This window comes from Leuciscus leuciscus, assembly GCF_965113295.1.
Source record: "Leuciscus leuciscus genome assembly, chromosome: 15".
In the NCBI taxonomy this organism is placed as follows: domain Eukaryota; kingdom Metazoa; phylum Chordata; class Actinopteri; order Cypriniformes; family Leuciscidae; genus Leuciscus; species Leuciscus leuciscus.
Window position 1 is genome coordinate 39,414,302 of NC_138739.1, and position 24,187 is coordinate 39,438,488.

A 24,187-nucleotide genomic window follows, 5' to 3' on the forward strand; every position below is an offset into this window, starting at 1 on the left:
CCTTTCTTCCGTCTTTTCACTGTTGATTAGCATGATAGTGTTTCTCTGTTACAGCACTCGTGAATTTACCACAATGCATTAATGGCCATTAACAATATGGACAGTGACTGTTATGTATTGCTTAGCTCGTCCTTCACAGTGGGAAATCAATTCCTCCCAAGGTTTTCCATTTCATTGAGTTTTCTCATTTTTGTTGTTGTCAGTTGTTTAGGCTCATATTGTTCCTCAAACTTAGTGGATCTTTTTTTCTTTTCTTTTCTTTCCCCTGCAGAAACACTTATGGACACCAAATGGGCCACCACTGAACTCGCATGGACCTCACATCCTGAAACTGGGGTGAGTTGGAGCTGTTGTGTGTTTGACTTTGGTTAACCTGAGCACGTTATGCTTATATGATCTGCTCCTTCAGTCCAAATAAAGTATGAGGTGAATCTCAAAAATATCCTCTCCATGTCATATTTAACCCTAACATTAAAAATAATTAAATAATAATAACTGGTCCGTTTGTAGGAACTGTTTTGTTTTCCCCCATTATTATTATTATTATTATTATTATTTTATTTTTTGTGCATTACAGAAATGCCTGAGATTCCATTACAGTCATTGCACTTAAAAATTTGCTTAATTGTCATTAAAATCATTCTAAAATATAGAGTGGTCCTTAAATGGACCTCGAATTCTTCAAGAAAAACCTAATTTCTTATTTCTTTCCATTGAAATCTTTAATTTGAGGGTTAAACATGACTAGCTATTTTGTTTTGTTTTGTTTTGTTTTGTTTTGTTTTGTTTTGTTTTGTTTTGTTTTGTTTTGTTGTTTTGTTTTTGCTTTGTTTGTTTGTTTTATTCATTTTAATTTTTTGTTTTATTAATGTTTGTTGTTGTTGTTCCCCCCTGTTGTTTTTATTTATTTGTTTGTTTGTTTGTTTAGTTAGTTATTCCCTCTTGTTTTGTTTTCCCATTTTGTTTTTGTTGTTGTTTTGTATTTGCATTATTTTCAAATAATGCCAATACAAACATAAATGTATTTAATGTATTTATTTATTTTTGCATTACATAAATACCTTAGATTTTTTCCCCATCACATTAATGACACTTGCAAATATTTAAAAATATGCCTAATTGTCATTAAAAAAAATATATATATATATTTAATTTCTTTCCATTTAATTATTTCATTTGAGGGTTAAAAATGACTTGGCAGATTCCGTGAGATTCTCTCATAAATGTCGTAGTTAAACTACCTTTAAATCAAGAGGCATTATAAACGGTCCTTGTTCAAATATAGTGTGTTAAACACAGGAAGCTCTGAGTTTCATCAGATAAAGGCAATGCCCAGATCAGATTTCACCCTAGCCGTGTTACATTCGTTCTCCAAAAACGAAATTTGTGCCCACAAGCTTTTGGCAGACACAGCAGAAGTATCCTACCGCTCAGTATATCTTTCACAATACCCAGAGACTGCTGCCTTTCCTTCCTTTTTATTTTTTTGTTCAGATTCGTCTAATTCTTAGTTTTGGGTCCTCTATATCCTATACTTCAGGGTTCTGCATGTGTCCACTGCCCCTTCCTGCCCCCAGCCACACCATCTCAGCTGTTGCAGTCACCCCTCCCCAAAACCTTTACTTCCGAGTAACTTAGCACCAATGAACAATCCCAAAGACACAAATCAACTGCCATTTCACCTTCCCCATCTATATATTATTCTTGTAAATATCCCTTGCCGCCCCCATTAAAGCACTAAAACTCACCAGGACAATGGGCCAAAGCACAACCCCTTGACACCCCAACAGATGCCTCCTTTCAGGACATACATTGCCCAATTCTTTCCCTTCTGCTCTCTGTCATGCACACAGCTATACATTTCACCCACGCCGCCCCACTGTATTTTAAGACAGACAGGGGAAATGTGGCACCAGTGAGTCCTTGCCTTAAATATCACAGTGTTATGGATGCCTTTTATTTCAATCCCAAGCTGAAATATTCTGTGAATCCCACGAAAAATGGTCACATTCAAACCAAATCCCAAATAAATCAAAATGGATGAAATGTGATTTTGACTGTTTGTTCTTGGAGATTTACCCACCGGCTTAATTGGCACCCTCCATATCTCTCTTTCTTACGCGACACTCATTTCTAATTTCGTGTGACACTAAGTTCAATGGTATGTCACACCCAGAAAACCGAAATGGGAACTGTGCCCAGATAATAAAAACAAGGGCAAAAAGTTGGAATAATTCCCAGCCTGACTCAGCAGGTCTTTTTCTATTTTCATTCAATCTGCCATAAATAAATAAAAAAATTATAACTCTATTAATCATAAATCTTACACCTGTAACCTGAGAAATAAACACAGATAAATACAGACTTTAACATCATTAAGGAAAAATAAACATAATGGCCTGCTGTTGCTTAAACCTGACCTGCTAATTATTTCAAGATAAACAAACTGAGTAAAAAAAAAAGTAATGCACTTACATATTTATAAATAAACCACATGAACCATCATTCCACGGCTTCATCTGCATCTAAAGTGAATTCATTCATCCCCCCCCCCCCCCCCCCCCAACGAGAATCAAAGGCATGCAGCAGGGAGAAAAATCAATGTGTTTAAACATACAAGTGTGTATGAAAGTGCTTTATTGCATCAAAGTTTAATATGCAGAGATCACAATTTGTAGGCTTATTTCCCTGATATTGAGTTGAAAAGAAATTGATTTAGCATCCTCATCCTGGAAAGAGGAATGTTTCATTGCGAGTCCACACCAGTGCAATGTGTGGGGGCCGATTCCTCTTTCCCATCTTCACTCTCTCAGCAATTTATTCCACTGAACTAAATGCCCATTTACACTTCACTCTTTCTCCTGTCCCATTGACCTGATGCTTATTATTGATTTCAGCACCCTTGGCTCTGAAAGGCTGTGATAAAGCAGAGACTTCTAGAAGCCCTGTCTACCTTGGGGTCCCTGGGGCCCGTAGGGATGAATGGCCTGTCCGCACAACATCCATATCGCTGTGTTAATTAAAGACTTCACCCCTACACAAACCCTACGCTACTCTCTCAACAAATATCTCGATGCCCTCGATAGTTTTCTTTTTCCTTTCCGGCTACAGCTCATTTTCTCCTTTATGATTGCTTTAATTTGAACTCACTGTAATCAAAAGAAGTGGGCCGAGCATGCATCTAATTGTTTCTTTACCAATTTGAAGATAAATCATTTCTCGATGATATATGCTGTTTAAGCAAGAAGAGGTTGATGTAAAAACCCTCATTAGCTGCCAAGATTGCTTGTAGGCGTTCATACTCGACCACAGTCTGCGCTCCCATTAGTAGTTGCTGAATAACACTGCTTCCTACTTACATGATGTTGAACTATATTCAACCTCGTCGCATCTCAAATCGCCAAATCTCAGCTCAAAACGTATGTTCATTGTCACCGAGACCTGTATACTCATTGTAATGTAATGCACAAACCTCTCATTTGTCTTTTGAAAAGATGTATATTCTTAATTCTGGTAGATAAGAGAAATCATTCAGGTAGAGAATTGAATGTAGCTTGTTGATCTGCATGAATACAATGTAATCATGATGGCTTAATTGGACAGTAATTGATTGTGAAGTGATGCAGAGAGCACTCCACACTCGAGGTATGAGGTAAACATCCACTCGTTGTTTTATTTAATGGAGTTCTGAAACTCCACGGTACTTTTGATGAATTCGCCAGGCGGGTTTCTTCATTGAACTGGTGAACGCAGATGAAAGACCAGCGTGCAGCTCCCCACTTAATGCCACCGTACACAATGTGTAATTGAAAAGGCACAAACCAAAAAGCACAGAATTTAATTTCCCCTCTCTTTCATCTGCCCCATTCACTCTTTTTCTCGGCTTGCTCCCTCCGTTATATTGTTTTTAAGCTGTGGGGCTGTCGCTGAGAAAGAGGAATTTATTGCCTGCCGTACCTCAGTAGCGTAAAACCTCAGAATTTTAAAGCCCCGGATAACATCAAAATGAGAATAGTTTCATTTATAATACTGACAATGAAGTGTATTGTACCATACTTTAGATAAAAACATTTGTTATTGCTATTGTCCTGTAGAAGAATCCTTGAAGAATGCGGTATATATTCTAGCTCATTCTGAAGGTGAACTTGTAAGTTGTTGTATATCTATGACTTACAGTGTTCTCTTTTTTTCTCTCTCTTTTTTTCTCAGTGGGAGGAAGTTAGCGGTTATGACGATGCCATGAACCCCATCCGAACATACCAAGTGTGCAATGTTCGTGAGGTTAACCAGAACAACTGGCTTCGCAGCGACTTCATCCCCCGAAAGGATGTTCTTCGTGTTTATGTGGAGATGAAGTTCACCGTACGAGATTGCAACAGTATTCCCAACATTCCAGGATCATGTAAAGAGACCTTCAATCTGTTCTACTATGAGTCTGACTCGGATTCAGCCACCGCCACCAGTCCGTTTTGGATGGAGAATCCTTACGTTAAGGTGGACACCATTGCTCCGGATGAGAGCTTCTCTATGTTGGAGTCTGGTCGGGTCAACACCAAGATTCGCAGCTTTGGTCCACTTTCCAAGGCCGGCTTCTATCTGGCTTTCCAGGACCTGGGCGCCTGCATGTCTTTAATCTCTGTCCGAGTTTTCTACAAGAAGTGTTCCACGACCATTGCCAATTTTGCCGTCTTCCCAGAGACAGCCACAGGAGCCGAGGCCACGTCGCTAGTCATCGCCCCCGGCACTTGCGTGCCAAACGCTCTGGAGGTGTCTGTACCTCTTAAACTCTACTGCAATGGAGATGGAGAGTGGATGGTTCCTGTAGGTTCCTGTACTTGCATGGCTGGGTTCGAGCCTGCAGTTAAGGAGACACAGTGTCAAGGTGAGTGCTGATATATGTGTTTTTTTCTCACTGTGCAGTTTGTCTCATCTCCTGGTATCACATTAAGTCGAATGGGCAAATCATCCTGTTTTTTATTGAGGTGTTTGGCCTAACAGCAAATTTGGTTATTCAACCTGAATTTAAGCAGAGCAAAGCAATGAATAAGTAAAAGAGTCTGTATGTCCATCAGACTGGAACATTTTGCTGAGAGAAAGGAGCGGTCTTGCTGAAAAACATATCAGGTTCAGACTGAGGTGAATTAAGCCAGCGTGTAACATAGCCACGGTGAAAGTGAGCAGAGCAGACAGCGGGAGGTCATGGGTCAAATGGAGAGCTGGGAGTGAGAGGAGACCGGAATCGATTTGCGGACCAAGGGCAAGGGCTGCAGTGAAACATTAATGAAGAGCACGAGATGGAGATAGAAAAGTAACCCTGACAGTCAAGTCACCAGAAGTGAAAGGTCTCAAAGAGACAGTTGGTTCCAACAAATTGTAAGAACTACATAGACCGAGTCAATGAGAATTGAACCGCTGGGGTAAAGAACTAAATTGAACAGCAAATTATTTGCGTATAGAGAAAGGAGGATTATTAGTGGTGTTTGAGGTAAACATCAACGTTATGAGAGTTGGTTGAGAGTCGCTTAACACTATGGCGCGCATGGTGCTATGGACATTAATGATGCATATAAAGGTAGACTAATACTTTTCTAAGAAGTCTATTTTGGATGATAAATCAGTGGAAAAATCCTGTACGTTAACATTTAAGGAGGGACTCGAATATCATGAGACTTAGGGGTAGGCTCTTTTGACTTGAGACAGTAAGAAACCATGTAGTGAGAATGCATGTAGAAAGAATGCCTTATGAACCACATTGCAACACTTTAACAACCTATCACCAAACCCTAGCAACCACCCTAAAATGAGCACCTTTGGAAATGCAGAGCAATGCCATGAAAATAATTTACAACACCTTATCATACAACTCCAAGCACCACTCACATTATTATCATTATTAGAAATGTATGTAGTTGTCAAAGTAATAAAGGTCTTTTCTACTACTGCCAACTTGATATTTAACCAGTGTATACCCGTGGGGAAAGTGGGCAGTCCTGATGTATAGTTAAAAACTAATTTGTTTGCTTGTGGTGGCTCAAGGTGAAAGCCCTGGCAGCAGTGACCTGATAAAATGTTCTCTAATCAAGCCACCCGGAAACCAAAGGAGGGATAAATCTCTCTGTCACCTCTCTCTTGCTCGCCTTCATCTGAAGGCCGTTGGTCTCATTAATACCCTGCCAGAGCATAGTTAGGATATTCACATGAATATTAATCGACAAAACCTTTTTTTTCCTTAGCGCTGCATATTTCTACTATCCATTCTTTCTCCTCGCTTCCAATTTCACCACAAATTCTATTCACTCCCTTAAGTCCTATGTTCTGCTCTCAATGAGACAGAGAGAGAGAGAGAGAGAGAGAGAGAGAGAGAGAGGGAGGTGTGAAGAAGGTTTGGGCAATAGAGTGTGTGCAATAGACTGTACTGGAGAGAGTGCACAACTCATGAAAAAGCCACAGGATTTGCATTTCCTTTGCTGTCTTTCACCTCACCTCTCTCTCTCTCGCTCTGTCAGGAGTGCAGCTAGAGGAAGGATGAGGATGAAAGGAAAGGGCTGACTTCTTACCTTCTTGGAAGCGATTAATCAGCACTTTCAACCCTTCAGAAAACAGCCCGAGTTTTTTGAAGGGGAAATTCAAGCAGTCTTTCATAGGGTCTAGAATCTAGATGGTCTCATTTGTCTCCCAACGATTTTGGTTGATTTATGTACATCTAAAATGCGAGGCACAACACTGAGGACTCATTAATCTCCAAAGCGATACGTTATGTGTGATAAACTCGAATTCACAAGGCCTACACTCTTTCATCTTTATCACTATGTGAACTGTTTTCTATGTTCCTTCTTCGCTACCTACCTCTGGCTGGGCTCCCCTGATTAATGATTAACCAAATAAGCTCCCAGTCAACCAAGTTAACACTATCCCTGCACTAATGAAGCCTTGTGTCAATATCGCACATTCTGAGAAAGGGAACTAAGAAGGTGACCCCAGGAACATCACGAGTGGTGTGTTCTGCTTTTAACACTATCAGTCCAGATACCAGATGTTCAAATCTTTTCCTGAAAAACAGTGACTGTTCATTATTTGCTGATCCTAGGCCTTAGAGACTCCTGATAAAATGGCCCAGAAGGCTGGGAACTGGTGTCATACTCCTTCCCATCCGTTAATAAACATAAAGCTTGCTCCTTGATCACTTAACAAGACAGTTAGGTGACATTCCGAACAGAAAGATCACAAAGCCATTGTGTGCCAGGAGATCACCTCTGCATTTATCACAGATGCGATAAAATGTGTACACAATGTCCGTAAATGATGTCGGAGCTCCACAAAGGCCAAAGACCTGTGAATGACACACTAATCTTTGTATTCATAAGATAACAGCTCACACTTTACTGTGTAGCCTTCAATATGACTTTGTTTATCTTAGAGGGACACTTCCTGTGGTACAACATCGACATTCCCTGTGTTTGAGTATTGATTGTAGGAGTTCATTTCGAAAAGTGCTCTTGTTTGGAACAAACAGGCATCTGTTTGTAATTGAAGTTGACGGTTAGCTCATGTGCGCATGGGGTTTATGCAAGGCCAGGGTATGTTGTTGGAACTCGTCTAGTCATGAGGGGTTTATTTCCCTGGAGGAAAGCAACAGCAAACTAATGGTGCCAAACAAATACGTAAGCAACAACCTGTGTGCCTTCGTATTTTACAATGCCAAGATGGAAAAGATTAGACTGCATACTGTGGGCAAGGAAAACAAAAGGAAAATTAAGGCAAACAGAGCTCACAAAATGCTAATTGCAATGGGGAAATTGCTATTGATTTTGCTGTAGAATGCAATAAAAGCTTTGTCACATACCTAGATGGAAGCAATACATTGAAAATGAGTAGTAAAAAAGTAAACCTGGTGTGAATATGCAGTTACAGCTATCGTTTTATTTTTATTTTTTGATCTCTGACAGTAAAAGTAAACAACTTTTTCTCTCTTTAGCTTGCAGTCCAGGCACCTTCAAGTCCAAGCAGGGTGAAGGGTTTTGCTCCCCATGTCCGCCCAACAGTCGAACAAGTTCTGGAGCCGCCAGCATCTGTTCCTGCAGGACAGGCTACTATCGGGCAGACAATGACTCACCTGACTCAGGATGCACCAGTAAGTAACGCCTTAGACAAAAACCTCCTTTTCACCCCCTCATCTAATCTTAAGCAGTGTTGTTTATTTGCCATGTTCTCTGCTTTCAAAATCCACATTGATCAACTGTGTGTACATTCATGTTCATCCATATGTAAACCAATTGCTCCGTCAATAGTCCAACAAGTAGGAGAATGCTGGGATTGTTCGAAACATTTCCCTTTCTCCTGTTTTATATAAGCTTATTTTTGGTTGGGTTCATTGTCAGAACTCTGAACAGATACATCCAAAAAATGTTTTCCCCAAGTGAACACCACAGCTATTTCTTGCCATTTTTGATGTTAAATGAGCAGCACAAGTGGGGAAAACAAGGTTTTGCTTAATTTTAGTTACATGAAAGCACTTAATCTGCATTGAGTGTAAATGAAGTCCCATTTGACCAGTTTTATTTAAATTTCCTGCTTAAAAAAACATCTTTACCCAGTCTTATGTGGTCTGACGTTCTTAGCTGTGTACCAGGCGGATTTCCACTGCTTAGTTGAATAGTTTTGTTGTGGTTTGGGGAACTTGTCAATTGGCCAGTCTGGGAAACCAGCTGTCCAAACAGCTAGACCAACTGAACACCAGCTTTACTAAACAGGGAGACCAGAAAAACCTGCTGGGAAGGCAAGTAAACCACCTTAGTCTGGTCTGTTAGACAGGGATATTACGAATGCTAAATTATCTGAACACAACCACAAGCACTTAACTAATTGAAATGTTTAATTGTGTCTTCAGAAGAATAACATGACAAATATATTTTCTTTTTGCAGCTGTGCCCTCATCTCCACGCAGCGTCATCTCCAGCGTAAACGAGACTTCACTTGTACTTGAGTGGAGCGACCCACGTGACCAAGGTGGAAGGGAGGACCTTCTCTACAACGTCATCTGTAAGAAATGTCTGCCCGAACGTGGTACCTGCACACGGTGTGATGATAATGTGGATATCTCTCCCCGCCACCTTGGGCTTACTGAGAGACACGTGACGGTCAGAAACCTTCAGGCTCACACCCAGTACAGCTTTGAGATTCAGGCCGTCAATGGAGTCTCCAACAAGAGTCCCTACGCACCCCACTTTGCCTCTGTTAACATCACCACCAACCAAGCTGGTGAGTTCAGTGAGTTGTTTCTGTTTGAAGTTGGTTATTAGTCAACCAGATATCATGTTTTGAACCTGCGGATTTGTTGTTGGTTCTAGAGGCTATAATAACCATTCTTGAACAGCTAAAAATGAACTACCATGCTCCAAAACACAGCTACCAGCTTTACAAAAAGTTACAAATATTCTCTTCCATGTGTGTCCTAAAGAAAAGGTTACAAAAAGGTTTTCTTCATATGCTTTCTGGCCTGAAACAATGAAATGTGATGGTTCTCTTAAGATACTTACAACCCACAAAACTATATTCAAAGAGCTCAGCCCACTGAATGCACAACACCGGACAGATGTGCTGTAATGCTCAGTAGCAAAGCTAAGCTACTCTTGGCTAGAGCATGCTGGGTTTAGTGATATGTGAAGATGCATATCCTTTGTGGAAACAGCCTCTTATTGTTTTATTCAAGTTTTGAATTGATCACTGGACTCAGGATAGCTTTCAGAGTCATGCATATTCTTAACTCTCTCCTTAGCACTCTGTGCCAGCTCCAAGAATGCCTCTGTTTGCTATCAGGGATTGACCACAGGCATTGTAATATGACCCAGGCTGTTGTTGCACATAAGTCAATCCCAGGGTGACATGCACACCCACACAGCAGCCCACCCCCATGGTTCCAAATATTCAGGAAAGTCTGTGAGCAGATTATCTCCTAGGACTGTGCCTGAATATTCATCCACTTTTTAAGGCAAAAAATAAATATGGGCCGTCGGCTCAAGGGACGTCATGGTTACTTCCACTGTCTCCGCAGGATGAGGCCCCTTAATCCCGGGGTGAGAGTAAGCAAGCGGGCTGCCCAGGGAGTATTGTCTTCAGGGTGAGGCTCTTCTGAGCAAGGCCCGGGTTAGGAGGTTGACGGTGATGGGTTGGGGGAGAGCGAGCTTTTGGGGGAGGCGGACAAAGAGACAGACAGAATAATAAAGAGCTACTAGGGAAAGGATCAAAGAACCGGACCTGGGGATTAAAACGTTTTTAACAAAGAAAAAGTGAGGGAGAGAGAGACAGAGGCAAGAAAGTAGGGGATGTTGAGAGCTATTGTAGTGTGTGAACAGAACTTGATAACATCAGAAACCGGAGACGGCAACATCAGGTCTGAGGACAAATGGGGACAATTTAGATTATGTAAAGCTGGGTGCTAAGATAAGTAAGGTGCTATGGAAGAACTTGTGCGAACACAAATATATATATATATATATATATATATATATGTAAATATATACTAATATGATGAATAATTACTTCACAATTTAAATAATATATGCATTTTTGCAGTGATTTGGGAATATCGCAGTGATTTGGGAAAGAATATAAAAATATGAGATTTATCTACATGTGGAAGACAGGCAGTAAAAAAAAGGCATCATGGGCCATAACAAGAGATTAGGGAGTGGACATAGGGTGTGTACAGCTAGAAACATATTTGCATTTGTGTGTTGGTTGTGTGGTAAATTGTGTGGACTGGATCTGCCAGATACCAAGCCTTCCGGTTTGTCTGTCATGGTGCTTTTCACAAGAGAATTTAGAATCTTTTCTGTCTGTGTAGTTTGAGAGGCTGGGCCCCCGAAAGTGCCAAAGACTAAGGGCTGTCTAATGCTAATACTTCAAAGTAGCTCTTTGGTAATCCTAAATGTGATCATGCTCTAAATGTGAAAAAAAAGGAAAGAAAAAGAAATTCAGTTTTCATTAAAATAGGATTTCTCTCATTTTCCACCCACATAGCTCCCTCTGCAGTTCCTACTGTCCACCTGATGGGGGCCTCAGCCAACACCATGAGTCTTTCCTGGCTCCCTCCTGAAAAACCAAATGGCATCATCTTGGATTACGAGATTAAATACCATGAGAAGGTAAGAGCCAGTGTAAGTCAATGAAGCGAAGGGCATTCAATCACAATTCCACCACTGTCATCCTCTGCTCTATACATAATCGTTCATCCTGACAACAGCATCAACCCTTCCTGTCTCTCTCTCTCATACCCTAACACTCTCCTCCCTAACTCCTTCCTTGATTCATCCCCTTCTTTTGAACGCTGATACCGCAAGGCAGTTGGAGCTTGGCAGGGATGGAGGCAGGAGGATTTGCATAGAGGAGAAGAAAGAGCCAGGCATATCTGCTCCGTGTTTGATGTGTTGTACTGACAGATTAAACTGGAGCTGCCAGACGCTCGCTTTTGGGTGCTGGCTGGTTTTATATGGCTTGTTTTATCACTGTTCCCACAGGACCAGGGAGAAGCTATTGCCCACACCATGACAGCCCAGCGTAGCTCTGCACGCATCGAGGGTTTGAAGCCAGGCACACCGTATGTGGTGCAGGTTCGAGCCCGAACAGTGGCAGGGTATGGCCGCTATAGCAGCCCTACTGACTTCAGCACCAACCACCAGGGTATGTAAAGCACCCTATATTTCTATATCATCACATTAAAATGATGTCTTTCCAAAGCATATCAAGCATTGGTTTGAATATAATTGGAGTTGTTGCATTAATAATCCTATAAATAACGCTCATAGAAAAATAAATGCTATAAATAGATCTGAGAAATGCAATTCTTTGAATATTTCCTATGATATCTCTCTTTGTGTGCCTCACACAGCTGATGCAGACAAGACTCTGCAGGAGCAGCTACCCCTCATTGTGGGCTCTCTAACGGCAGGGCTGGTCTTCATCATTGTTGTTGTGGTTATTGCCATTGTCTGCCTCAGGTAATTTTCACTTACCTCAATAATATTCAGTAATTACACTTATAAATGGATCACATCAAATGTAGAAGAAATAATTACATGTCAAAGTATACCTATGAAACAACACAATTCTTTGAATTAATTTATTTTAGTCACCCATAATGCTTCTTGGAACCTATTGGTCAATTATTGGATGCATTTTTGGCACTCTCAAAAGCAGATTCATTTTGGATCTTTTACTTTTTAAATTGTATCCAGTGGCCTCAAATGTACGTTCCCTACATTGGAATTCCATAATGTCCTGGTGATCGTTGGCACTGGCGGTTTCCACCTTGTGGCCACCTTACCATTTCCACAGCGGAGGGCAAGGCAGCTGTGTATTTAAAGCCTTATCATGCAACAATTCTCAATTTGCACTCTCTTCCTTTCTAATCAGCACAGTGTGTCTCAGTATCTTAACTTGTCTGCGACTGAAAAAATGTAGGCCTTGGCATATTCCGGAACTGAATTTGAATTGGAAATGAGATACAAATCACCAGCGGGTATTATTGGCCCGGTTACTAGTTAGACAACAAAGGGATTGCATTAACATGTAGCTACTAGAGGGGGTTGAAATTGCATTGCATTTAATGGACTGATAGTGGAGAAAGTGTGAAGGAAAGAATTAAAAGACAGGACTGAATTAAACAATGTGGCAGTAAAGATTCCTTAGTATGTAACGGAAGCAAGACAGCCACTGCTGCTTCTGTTTTTCTTAGCTGTCTTTATGTAGATTTCACTTCTACCATTCAGTCAACTGAAGTGACAAGAGTCTCTTGAGGCTGAATCTGTTGTTCTCTTAATTGTCATATAATTCCCCTTCTTTAATCGACCTCAATTCATGTCCCTAAAGGGGCTAGCAGGGAGAGAAAAAAACAGGTCCTTTTCAAAATGCTTATTTTGCTATTTTTAGTTAAGAAATCATGAACCTTTTGTAACTGACTGTATTGTCTTTGGTTCACAGGAAGCAACGTAATGGCTCAGAATCAGAATACACAGAAAAACTGCAACAATACAGTAAGTCTCTACAGAGTTTACTTGCCATTGGATGACTAAAAATGCTATAAATATTGTGTATTATGGCAGTGTGATTCATACGGCTATTCGCACTATTGAATCCCCTATAGTCACTCCGGGGATGAAGGTCTACATTGACCCATTCACCTACGAGGACCCAAATGAGGCCATCCGCGAGTTTGCCAAAGAGATTGACGTTTCCTGTGTGAAAATCGAGGAGGTCATTGGCGCAGGTAACCAACAAAAGCTCCTGAGCTACAGGGGGAAGACAGCTAGGCACACCCAGGCCATACCTTTAGAGGACTTCACTCCAAGCGGTACTTCAATCAACTCATCCCGCTCCAAAATACAATCCCTTAGCACCTTACCAATGTTTCTAACAGCTTTACTTACAAAATGGAGCTTCTGAGGTTATCTTCAGAGCTAACTATAGAGCTACCATTCCTGCTAACTTACCAAACCTGTCCTGAGCCTGATTATACCTCTTGGACAACTTTATGTCCTCCTGACCATTTGACCTGTTAACTTCTCCATCCATGGTGCTCCTTCCTGCCCTTGAGACCACTCCCCTTTGTATTGTAAATTTTGCTAGAGCTTAACATTAGTGTTTACAGTTTAGTTTCTGAAAGCAAAAAGCAAAGATAAGTAGGATTCTGGTTCAGTAAGACTTGCAGCCATGTTATAATAAGATGGAGTTGAGGAGCCCCATGCCACACTCCAAAAAACAAGGCTATTAACATCTAACGCTGCTACCTGAACCTGTTGTTTCCCAGCTTTGTCTAAAGTGATGAACCCCTACCATGTCCTTCCCTGATCCCACTGTTTCTCTTGCACCTGCTTACACATTGACCTAGACTGCAGACGCAAGTCGTCCAATCCTCCCAAGCTTCTGACCCCACCTACTTCCTACACTCTTACCCTCACTCCCTCCACACCCTAGCATTCCCTGCTTCTGCCCTTTACCCCTTCCTCTATTGCCTTACTTTTCCCATTTCCTTTTTGGTACCTCAACCCCCAACAATGCTCCAAAAGTCTTTTCCATTTAAGCATTCCTGACCTCACTCTACCCCTTCCCTCGCCCCCTGGTTACACTCCAATAGCATCACCTTTAGCCCTGGCTTCTTTTGCTGTCTCCCCCTGCTTCCCCCTGGCTCCTTGATTCTAACCAGTAACTGTCCCTCTCCCCTTTCTCTCCCACACTCCTCCACTCTTCCCTCTCCTCTCCTCTCTCCACTCCACCCTTTCTGCCTCTTTCTTGTCTGTCCATTACCTATATAGGAGAGTTTGGAGAGGTGTGTCGCGGCCGTCTGAAGCTCCCTGGAAGGCGTGAGATCATTGTGGCCATCAAGACTCTAAAGGCAGGCTACACAGAGCGCCAAAGAAGAGACTTCCTGAGTGAGGCCAGCATCATGGGCCAGTTTGATCATCCCAATATTATCCGCCTGGAAGGGGTGGTGACAAAGAGTCGGCCAGTCATGATTGTCACTGAGTTCATGGAGAACGGAGCGCTGGATTCCTTTCTTCGGGTTAGAGATGATTACTACCTTAATAAAATGTTTTTTTTTATTATTTTTTTATTTTTTATGCCTGGATACCTGTTTGTGAACATGCAAGTAATACTTCATTAAAAGTGATCTACTTCATAAAACAAATACCAGCACATGTAGCACACGTTTTATCTAAGCAGTAGTTTTCTAATAAAAAAAGATATGTTCTCACCTATCCCCTTGAAAAAAAAACATCCTAAACTTTCTGAATAGAGATGACAAATAGCGTAGCTGCTAGCTGTGACATTCAGAGATGAATCAGCTGGGTGATGAGTAACATCCTGGAAAGTTAAAAACACTTAGACAGCAGACATTTCTGTTATGAATGGGTCTGTGATTTTCCTCTCTCTCTCTCTCCAACAGCTAAATGATGGACAGTTCACAGTCATTCAGCTCGTCGGTATGTTGAGAGGGATAGCAGCTGGCATGAAATATCTATCCGACATGAACTACGTGCACCGTGATCTGGCTGCTCGTAACATTCTAGTCAACAGCAACCTGGTGTGTAAGGTGTCCGATTTTGGTCTTTCTCGTTTCTTGGAAGATGATGCCACTGACCCCACCTACACAAGCTCATTGGTCAGCATTCACACCTTGATCCTTTAATATGCATAGCAATTAATAATGTTTTCAGCTTCTGACTGAGGTTAAAAATCATTGTATTCACTTGCATTTATAGGGTGGAAAGATCCCTATTCGCTGGACAGCCCCAGAGGCTATTGCTTATAGGAAGTTCACATCAGCCAGTGATGTCTGGAGCTACGGCATTGTGATGTGGGAGGTGATGTCATATGGCGAGCGCCCATACTGGGACATGAGCAACCAAGATGTGAGTTTCCACTCTACTTTGCCTTTATTCAACTTCATTTGAGAGTAAACTAAAGCCAAACAACTATTATTTTTCAATCAACAGGTGATCAACGCAGTCGAGCAGGACTACCGACTGCCCCCACCCATGGACTGCCCGACTGCCTTGCATCAACTTATGCTAGACTGCTGGGTGAAAGAAAGAAACTTGAGACCTAAGTTCTCCCAGATCGTCAACACCCTGGACAAACTTATTCGCAATGCCGCCAGCCTTAAGGTGGTCACCAGCACACATTCTGGGTAAGGGCACACATGAACTGGCTCATACGATCATGCTAGTTAATTTGTTTGCATGATTTTTATCTATGCAGGCAGTATTATAGACTTACTCAAACTGGTTCTCTCACTTTAAATTCAGAATTAGCCCGAAGTTACAGAGGCATTTGAATTAAGAGACCATTGATTTCAGATCATTTTCAATCGACAAATAATATTGTAAGCTGAGAAACTCTTTCATTATAGAAATTAAGAGGACCTTCAGTCAATAAAACATTTGGTTTAATTGCACCATCACAGGGCTATTGATTGTTTTGCCTGAGATGCTTGCTCGGGTCTAAACTTACAAGAGCTTTTTCTGTTTGAGATATTTAATGACATTATCTGCCTTCCAGATGCCAGTCACTATAAAACAGAATCGATCCACATTTTTCTACAAATGTATTGTTTCAGTTGTGTTAGCAATAAGCTTCAGGCGGGTTTTGACCCACCTCGGGGTGCCTGCCTCTGGGCCGTAGGTCCTGGGGGAGGGCCTCTAACAACCGGGAAACTGTGGGAGCCTGTCTTTGTCTACTCTGCAATGATCAGAGTTTAAAGGAAGAATAATTAGTTAATATAATTCAGAGATGGGAATGGTTTTAATTAGCAAGTAACAAGATTTTAAAGGGGCCACTGGATAAGTGGGCTGCCTGCTGAGCTTAATGAAAGAGGGAGAGATGGGCTCCTGTTTTTGCAACATTTGATGTTCTGTGAACTATCTTCAGTGATCCAATCCTTAAATAAACTAAGGAAAGTTAATTTAGTTAATAATTGCTTTAATTTTTGAGTTAAGGGTAGGTTAGTTATGCATGGACATTTATCCTTTTGGTTTTCTCGTACAGTTTCCCCATGTTGCACTTAAAGTCAACGTCCCAAAGACGTGAGAGCCAGACCAGCTCTAACAATGCTCCATTAAGGAAGGCTGCCTTCCAGGTTAATGACCACAAACCCTTCAGCCCTAAAGGCAGGAGCTTATTAAAAATCACTCTTCCCATCCATCTACAGACCTTGTCTTCAATAGAGCCTCTGTTCCATTCTTATTAACTTTTTTCGTATGCTTTTAATTGTTAATTAATCTAATGCCATCAAAAGACAGCTAGGTTCAGCCGAGCAGAGAGCTCGCAGACAGAAGTGTCTTTGCTCTGAAACTTTTCCTCCCAATCCCCACTGCCCAGACCTCATTGTTAGTTATTAAGACCCAAATCTGGGCATAGATCAAATCTGGTCTCTGTTGATTTTGTCTAATATAATTTAAAATGGCTGCTTTTGTGCATGACATTAAATATAGTTGTGCTATAGTGCAAGAAGGATCCTGTTTGCTTACATGCAGGCAAACATGGTTTACCCAAATAGATCACGATAGCAATGCTGTTCCAGGACCAACAAAAGAGATGGATACAGCTACTTGGATAAATCATGTCATGCATAAACAAATAGTGATGTCTAAAGGAATATAGAATCATAAAATACAATTAATATAGAATTATAGCATATCAAGTATCAATACATGTTAGGCAACACATCTTAAGACCAGAAAAGTGCTGTTTCATATGTACCTGGACCCACACCCACAGCTTCCTTGAAGTTCTCTCTAGGAGGCCGCTGCATGTCTCCAGCCAGTAGGCCACAGTGGCAGGTCCAGGCCCTACAGAGAGGTGGTGATGGTGGGGGGTTTGGGGGTGAGGTTTTGGTGGTGGAGGCCTGGCGTGACCTAACCCTCTCTCTCTCTTTTTATCTCCACTCCTCTCTTTCTCTGTAGGGCCTCCCAGCCGCTCCTCGACCGCTGTGTGCCTGACTACACCACCTTCACCACTGTGGGCGACTGGCTGGATGCCATCAAGATGAGCCGCTACCGAGACAACTTTCTCAATGCTGGCTTTGCTTCTTTTGACTTGGTGGCCCAGATGACTGCAGAGTGAGTGTCTGGACCAATTGTTGGAATGCTCCTCTTTGTTTTGGTGGTCTTACGTTAGTCTGAATTCAAGGCACTGTGCACTTTTTATTGGTCCAAATTTTATTTGTATGCAACTTTAAATTTTTCCAGTAAGGATGATTTTATAACAGAGCTTGTGGCATGGACTTGAGCCAACTGCATGGAATCGAACTGTGGTTCAGACCAAGCATTCGAACCAAGTGCAAAAACAGCCTAAAACAGAACTTCAATAGGGAATTAAAGAGACAAAATCAATATTTTAATAATCAGAATGGAGTTAGTGATAGAGCTTTTGAGCATGTGATTATTCTCCTCATCTCGCTTTAATTAACTATAACATTTCATTCTCAAAATAATTTCACGAACAAAGAATATTTGTAACTATGTTAAATGTCTAGACAGATGTGAAGAGAGCAGTTGGGATCAAATAAACTAATAGAGAAAAAAATATTACAAATTCATCACACCCATTAAATTGTAATAAAGGATGGAGGCAGGGGTAATTTGTTTCAATTTGGCACCTTGACAGGTGTACCAGTCGGTGGTTTTCTTGTGCTCTTAATGACTAGTAATTCTCCTAATGGGCTCCATTTATTATCATTTTATCCAACATTGTTGGCTTGATGGGACCAACAGAGGAAAAAGAGAGAAAACACTTTTACATGGTGTGAAATTACTCTGCTAATGTTGTGCGTTTGTAGAGATGAGAAGGGCAGACAGACTGGGGGCCGCCACGGGGCTGGTTGCTCCCTGACAAAGTCCGTCCTCTTGCAGGCTTATTCTTATCGGAAGGTGAAAAAAAAGAAGAAGTAAATGACGAGTCTGTGCTAGCTTTTAGCTGCACATGTTGCTGTGTAAACTAAAACCTCATGAAGGGATTAGATTACCATTTAAACAACAGGAAGCATTTTTATCATAAAGCCTGTGGTAACCTTTACACCACACTCTTGCTACAGTATAATGACTGCTGTCTGTTGCGCAGTGAAATATTATTTCAAGTCACGTCTGTGGTTACACTAATTGCTTTTTTCTTCATGTGAAATTTGACATCTGGTTGCCCTAGGTGCAAACCCTTGCAAATCATTGACCAACACTTGAACTATCTCCAGTTTGAGAAGTGGCTTAGCACCACAAACTTGTCTCAGTTTAGCAGCCAAAGGGTGGGGTTCTTCTATTTGCTCAGCATAGTAACAATTTGCTAAAGGGATTTGCTCACCTGGCTACATTCCCATGGGAGTTTATTGCTTGAATGACTTATTTTCTCTCTTTTAGAAACCACTTTGTTATTAAAGGGATACTCCACTTTTTGGGGAAATAGGCTCATTTTACAACTCCCCCAGAGTTAAACAGTTAAGTCTTACCGTTTTCGAATCCATTCAGCCGAACTCCGGGTCTGGCGGTACCACTTTTAAAATAGCTTAGCATAGATCATTGAATCGGACAGGACCATTAGCATCTCTCTCAAAAAAAATTATCAGCCTAGAAAATCGCAACTTTTCATTTTCCGTCGGTCTTAGTACACGATGTAACTACAGAAGAGTCAAGTTTTAAATAGGAAAAATATCGAAACTCTTTGGTAATTTTTTTGAGAGAGATGCTAATGGTCCTGTCCGATTCAATGATCTATGCTAAGCTATGCTAAAAGTGGTACCGGCAGACCCGGAGATCGGCTGAATGGATTCGAAAATGGTAAAACTCAACTGTTTAACTCCGGGGGAGTTGTAAATTGAGCCTATTTCCAAAAAAAGTGGAGTATCCCTTTAAGTATTAATTTTATAACGGTGGCAATACGTTTTTTTATTTTGTTGTTGTTGTTGTTTTCTACAGAGATCTGTTACGGATAGGTGTGACATTAGCCGGGCACCAAAAGAAGATTCTCGGCAGCATTCAAGACATGAGACTGCAAATGAACCAAACGCTGCCCGTCCAGGTCTGAAATGGGGGTTGAACTGTTCCACAGAGAGCTAACCGACGACCCTAGATGCCTGATCATCTCCACTAATCAGATGAAACTGGCTTGCAGTGCCTCGGACAACTTTTTCTTTTCCATTTTCCTGGTTCCCTGTAACGACTGCATTATTTTACACCCAACAGGATTAGATAAGATTATTTTGTACTTATTTTTAAGAACGGAGAGGAAAGCCCACATCCCAATTCTGGCCTCGCGAGGCTCCGGTATGGGATTGGCGATTGCATGCGTGCGTGTGATACTTTCTTTTTGCGAGGCTGGCTGGGATTCGCCCAATCTCTAAAAGCCTCCCATAATGCATTTCTCCCTGAAACTGACTCTGAGGGACAGACTCTCCTGGATGGACTGACATTGCTTATGGAAGAGAAACTCTAATAGTACGCATAACTTGAATATAAAGACAAAAAAAAACTGAAAGTGAATATAAATTCACAAAGCGTGTGGACACGAATCCCTCCAGTGCTAGCAGATGTTCTATTGTGCGTGTGATTTTGTGCTTATTCCCCATCTTCATATTGAAGGTGTTTTATTTAAGGGCACATGCCTCAAACGGACAGGAGGGAGAGGCACAGCCGAGGGCGAAAGATCACGGATGTCGCAGGACCGGATTTGAGGAAGTTGCATTTGTCCACCAGGTTTAAACTGACAAAAGGACTTCTTAGAATAGACCTGGTGAACTCAGGATGCTTTCATAGTTCAGCTATGTTTTCACAATTTCACTTTTTATTCTCTTTCGTTGTTTTCCCTGTTTAGTTTCTGTTCCCCGATGGATTGACATTTAGCTGGTCATTAACCATTCTGTCAGGATTTTTTAGCAGTTAGAAAAGAGAAGGACTGTGATAACTTGTACTACACTGTGATCAATAAATTTGCTAGCACTTTATTTTACAGTCCTGTTCCCCATGTACATACTATGTACTTATTATAGCAATTACAATAACTGAGTAATAACTAGGTACTAAGCCTGAATCTACCACTAAACCTAACCTTAACCCATGTAGTTACCTTATATTACCAGTACTTTTTTTTTTAGGTAAGTACACTGTAAGTACATGTACTGTAAAATAAAGTGTAACCATAATTTTAAATCAATATTTTTGTCTTTTTCCAGGAAAAATATCTAAGCATCCTTACAAAAGATTACAAAATGGTGCAATATATAAACTTGTTTTCAGAGAATATATCAATTTTTTTGATTTTTTTTTTTGATGTTTTATTGTTTCAAGACTAAATCTAATAAATAAACTAAATATTATAAACATAAGGTTAAAACATAAACTAATTGTCAATTGGGTAAGAAAACAAATCTTTTTCTCAAGTAAATGTATCTTGCTTTAAGAATGTTTAGCTGTTTCCTGGATAACAAGACAAAATACTTTCAGTGTAAAAACAGTGCTAATCACTGACCATCTCTAAAATGAGTGTGTGTACGTGTCAGAATGACTATGTTGTAGTGTGTGCGTTTCTCTGTGTGTGTGCGTGTGTGTATAAAACAAAGGGAGAGTATAAGGATTATGCACACAAATTCTGTATATGAACATTTCAATGCACAAATGCATGAAACAATTTGTGAGGAGCTCCAGTTACATTATATATCATTACTTATGAATCACTGATATTATGTGGAGAAATACCAATGTATTGTGATTTTTATTTTAACATTCCAAAAGGAATGATTAATTCTAAAGATCTGATATAAATTTGAATCAGTATACACTGTAAAAATAATTATATGATCAACAAATGTTTTGACATTGCTTTAACTCATCAAAAATAAGTTACGCAATTTTCAACTTTTTTATGTTATACAAGATTTTTTTTTTTTATGTAATTTAAGTTGAAATTACTTAAGCATCCAAGTTGATTGTACTTAAAATCAAGTTGATTAAATTTAAGACAGCAACTTATTTTAATTATTATTATTATGTTTTACAGTGTATACTGACATTCAAAAAGAGACATGCAACAACAACAACAACAACAAAAGATTTTGGAATGACATCATGATGTTCCTTTGCTGAAGAGGAAGTGCATTGAAGAGAAATGAATAGAGGTGTTGAAGATCTCATCAATGTTGGGCAGATCCCTAGTAAATCTATTCAATATAAAAGCTAAGCCTTTCCGTCACCACCACAAAGACAAACTGTTAGTACCGATTCTTTAACATATCCTTTTGTAAAGCTCGCTCGCCAAGTGCGTTTCGGTAATTTCTAGCAATCATATTTTAGGAATTACAGGATTTTCCGGGGGTGTTTTCAAATGAGATCTTCAGTTACAATGAAAATTCATGTTTGTGCTCTGCGGGCGGCAGGATACGCTACACTTCCTGAAACTCTCGGTTAGTCTTCCACATTTGTTAAGCCTTCACCTCGCTCATCTTTGTCTTGGCGAATAGGCCTGGCAGAGTCGGATGACCGGCCCATTTCGGTTTTTGAACGAGTTATGTACGGCCCCACTTCAAACAAGAAAGACGTACAATATGCAAAACGGTAGCATATCTGAACTAAAGCTAGACGCTAATGTTATTACCAAAATCTGTATCTAGAATAGTGCGTATATGTTGCACTTTTGGGGAAATGGTATATATTCTGCACAGTGCTCCTCTTGTTTGTGGTTTTGTTTCATAAGTTCACAAATCATTTAACGGTTCCCTCTTTTCTCAATTACAAGAGTTCCATGTAATATAACACGCTGAAGCGATTTTATGATGACAGACATTATCTTTTTTTGATCTTGATATGTATATGAACCCCTGTTCCTTAAAGTTCCCCGTCTTGCACTGCTACTAAACTTACAGAGCCGTCCGGGAACTAAACGTAGCTGCTTTCCATCACGTCTGACGGTATATTCTCTCATAACTGGATTTGAGTGTGTGTGAGTGTGTGTGTGTGTGTGTGTGTGTGTGTGTGTGTGTGTGTGTGTGTGTGTGTGTATGACTGTATTTAGGTAAGGTGCTATTGTCATTGTTTTTAATCGCAGCAGTTTTGGAACACACAACTTGCATGATTTCTGTTCAATAACTCTGTGCCAATCTCGGACTCTCTCTCTTTCTCTTCCCCTCCACTCCTTTCCTGTTCCTCTGTGACATTTTTGAGTTTCGAAGTTACTCTTTTATATTGAAAATCAAGCAAAAAAAAAAAAAAAAAAAAGGTTTTCTTTCCAAGCAGTTGAAACGGTCTTCTCATCACATCGCAAAATCACTGAGGTTCAGAAAGCAACATGTCTGCTGAGTGCTGTACTTATATTGAGAGAAGCAAGACACATTTCAAGATATTTTCTTTTCTTGTTCTTTTGTTTTTTTTGGAAAGCATTGAGATGTATTTAATGGTGAAGACAAAAAACAGCGATTAAATAATGCATTCTTGTAGAAATATTTTTAAAAAACCCTTTTGCAATTAAATTATTTAAGAAATACCTGTGTTTGGTGAGTCTGTTCTTTGCGTGGTTGAAAGTTATTGTGTATCGACATGTTCAGTTGTTGAAGTCTTCAATTTTTTTTCAGGCACGTTGGGGCCACAAATTCTTGTTTAATTGAAAGGCCTGAGGATTTTTATGACCATCCTCCTCTATAAAACATTCTGCCCTGTGTTTGAGCGTGAGGCTTTGATCTTTACAGGTCAGGGAACCTGCCTCGCAGATACAGACTGTGAGAAAGTATGCCGAGTTCATGTGTTGTTCAGACGGCTCTGGACATTCAAAATGGAGAATCTTCATAACTGCCGACATCTAGGCCTTGAAGTTTTGTATGTGTTTTTTGGCCTTATAAGCAGGCCACTGGTAATTATAGAGGGCTATAAAAAAATAAAAAAAATGTAAACACTGGCCCCACATTTTTTAGACACTTAAGTCACACTTAATGGTATCCTACATATTTATGTTGGTTTCATTTAAAAAAAATAAAAAATTTTATTCATTTTTTTATTTTTTTATTTTAATTTTTTTATTATTATTATTATTTTTTTAAAAATTTTTGGTAAACCTTCATTTTCAGCAAAAGATTAAATAGAATATTTAAAAATGGCATGTGGTGTAACCGCAGAGTAAAAACATCAGTAACACAGTAGCATTTTTTTTTTGAAGGCAAAATGTTTTGTTGTTTGATTGTTTGTTTATTTGTTTTTGCAAATATCATGAATTGGTAATTCGTGGTAATTCAACTTTTTTGGACATTGAATCACATTATATTTTATCATCTAAATTAGCCTTGCCTCATCATAAAAAGGTCAAATTATTTAATATTTTAAAAGATTGATTCTTTTTTATTATATATTTTTTTACTTTTACTCATTTTGTGTGTGTGTGTGTGTGTGTGTGTGTGTGTGTGTGTGTGTGTGTGTGTGTGTGTGTGTGTGTGTGCGTGTGTGTGTTTGAGTGTGTGCGTGTGCGTGTTTGAGTGTGTTTTGTCATATTTTGTTTTGTCGTGTCTTATATTTAGTTTTTTTTCTTGTTTAGTTTAGTTTTGTTATGGTTTTGTGTTTTATATTTTGTTTTGTCTTTTGAGCTTTGTTTTGTGTTTATATTTCTGCATGTTGGTTACACAATTTACCACAAAAAATAAATAAAATTAGGTTGTAAAATATTAATA

At 40.0% G+C, this 24,187-nt stretch overlaps 1 protein-coding gene across 6 annotated transcripts in view; it reads left to right on the forward strand.

The window, feature by feature from the left end:
• Positions 1–23,016, forward strand: part of ephb3b (eph receptor B3b) — a 48,402-nt gene extending 25,386 nt beyond the window's left edge. The window contains exons 2-16 of one of the 6 annotated variants that reach the window (XM_082138096.1): positions 272–336; positions 4,210–4,882; positions 7,976–8,131; positions 8,923–9,258; positions 11,020–11,144; positions 11,517–11,679; positions 11,888–11,996; positions 12,979–13,031; positions 13,130–13,348; positions 14,310–14,557; positions 14,942–15,157; positions 15,258–15,407; positions 15,492–15,685; positions 17,460–17,615; positions 19,461–23,016. In XM_082138096.1, the coding sequence (XP_081994222.1) occupies positions 272–336; positions 4,210–4,882; positions 7,976–8,131; positions 8,923–9,258; positions 11,020–11,144; positions 11,517–11,679; positions 11,888–11,996; positions 12,979–13,031; positions 13,130–13,348; positions 14,310–14,557; positions 14,942–15,157; positions 15,258–15,407; positions 15,492–15,685; positions 17,460–17,615; positions 19,461–19,569 (2,972 nt within the window). In that variant the 3' untranslated portion in view covers positions 19,570–23,016. The remainder of the gene's footprint in view (positions 1–271; positions 337–4,209; positions 4,883–7,975; positions 8,132–8,922; positions 9,259–11,019; positions 11,145–11,516; positions 11,680–11,887; positions 11,997–12,978; positions 13,032–13,129; positions 13,349–14,309; positions 14,558–14,941; positions 15,158–15,257; positions 15,408–15,491; positions 15,686–17,459; positions 17,616–19,460) is intronic. The other 5 variants (XM_082138098.1, XM_082138097.1, XM_082138099.1 and 2 more) reach the window with 5 other exon arrangements.
• The last annotated feature ends 1,171 nt before the right edge of the window (positions 23,017–24,187 follow it).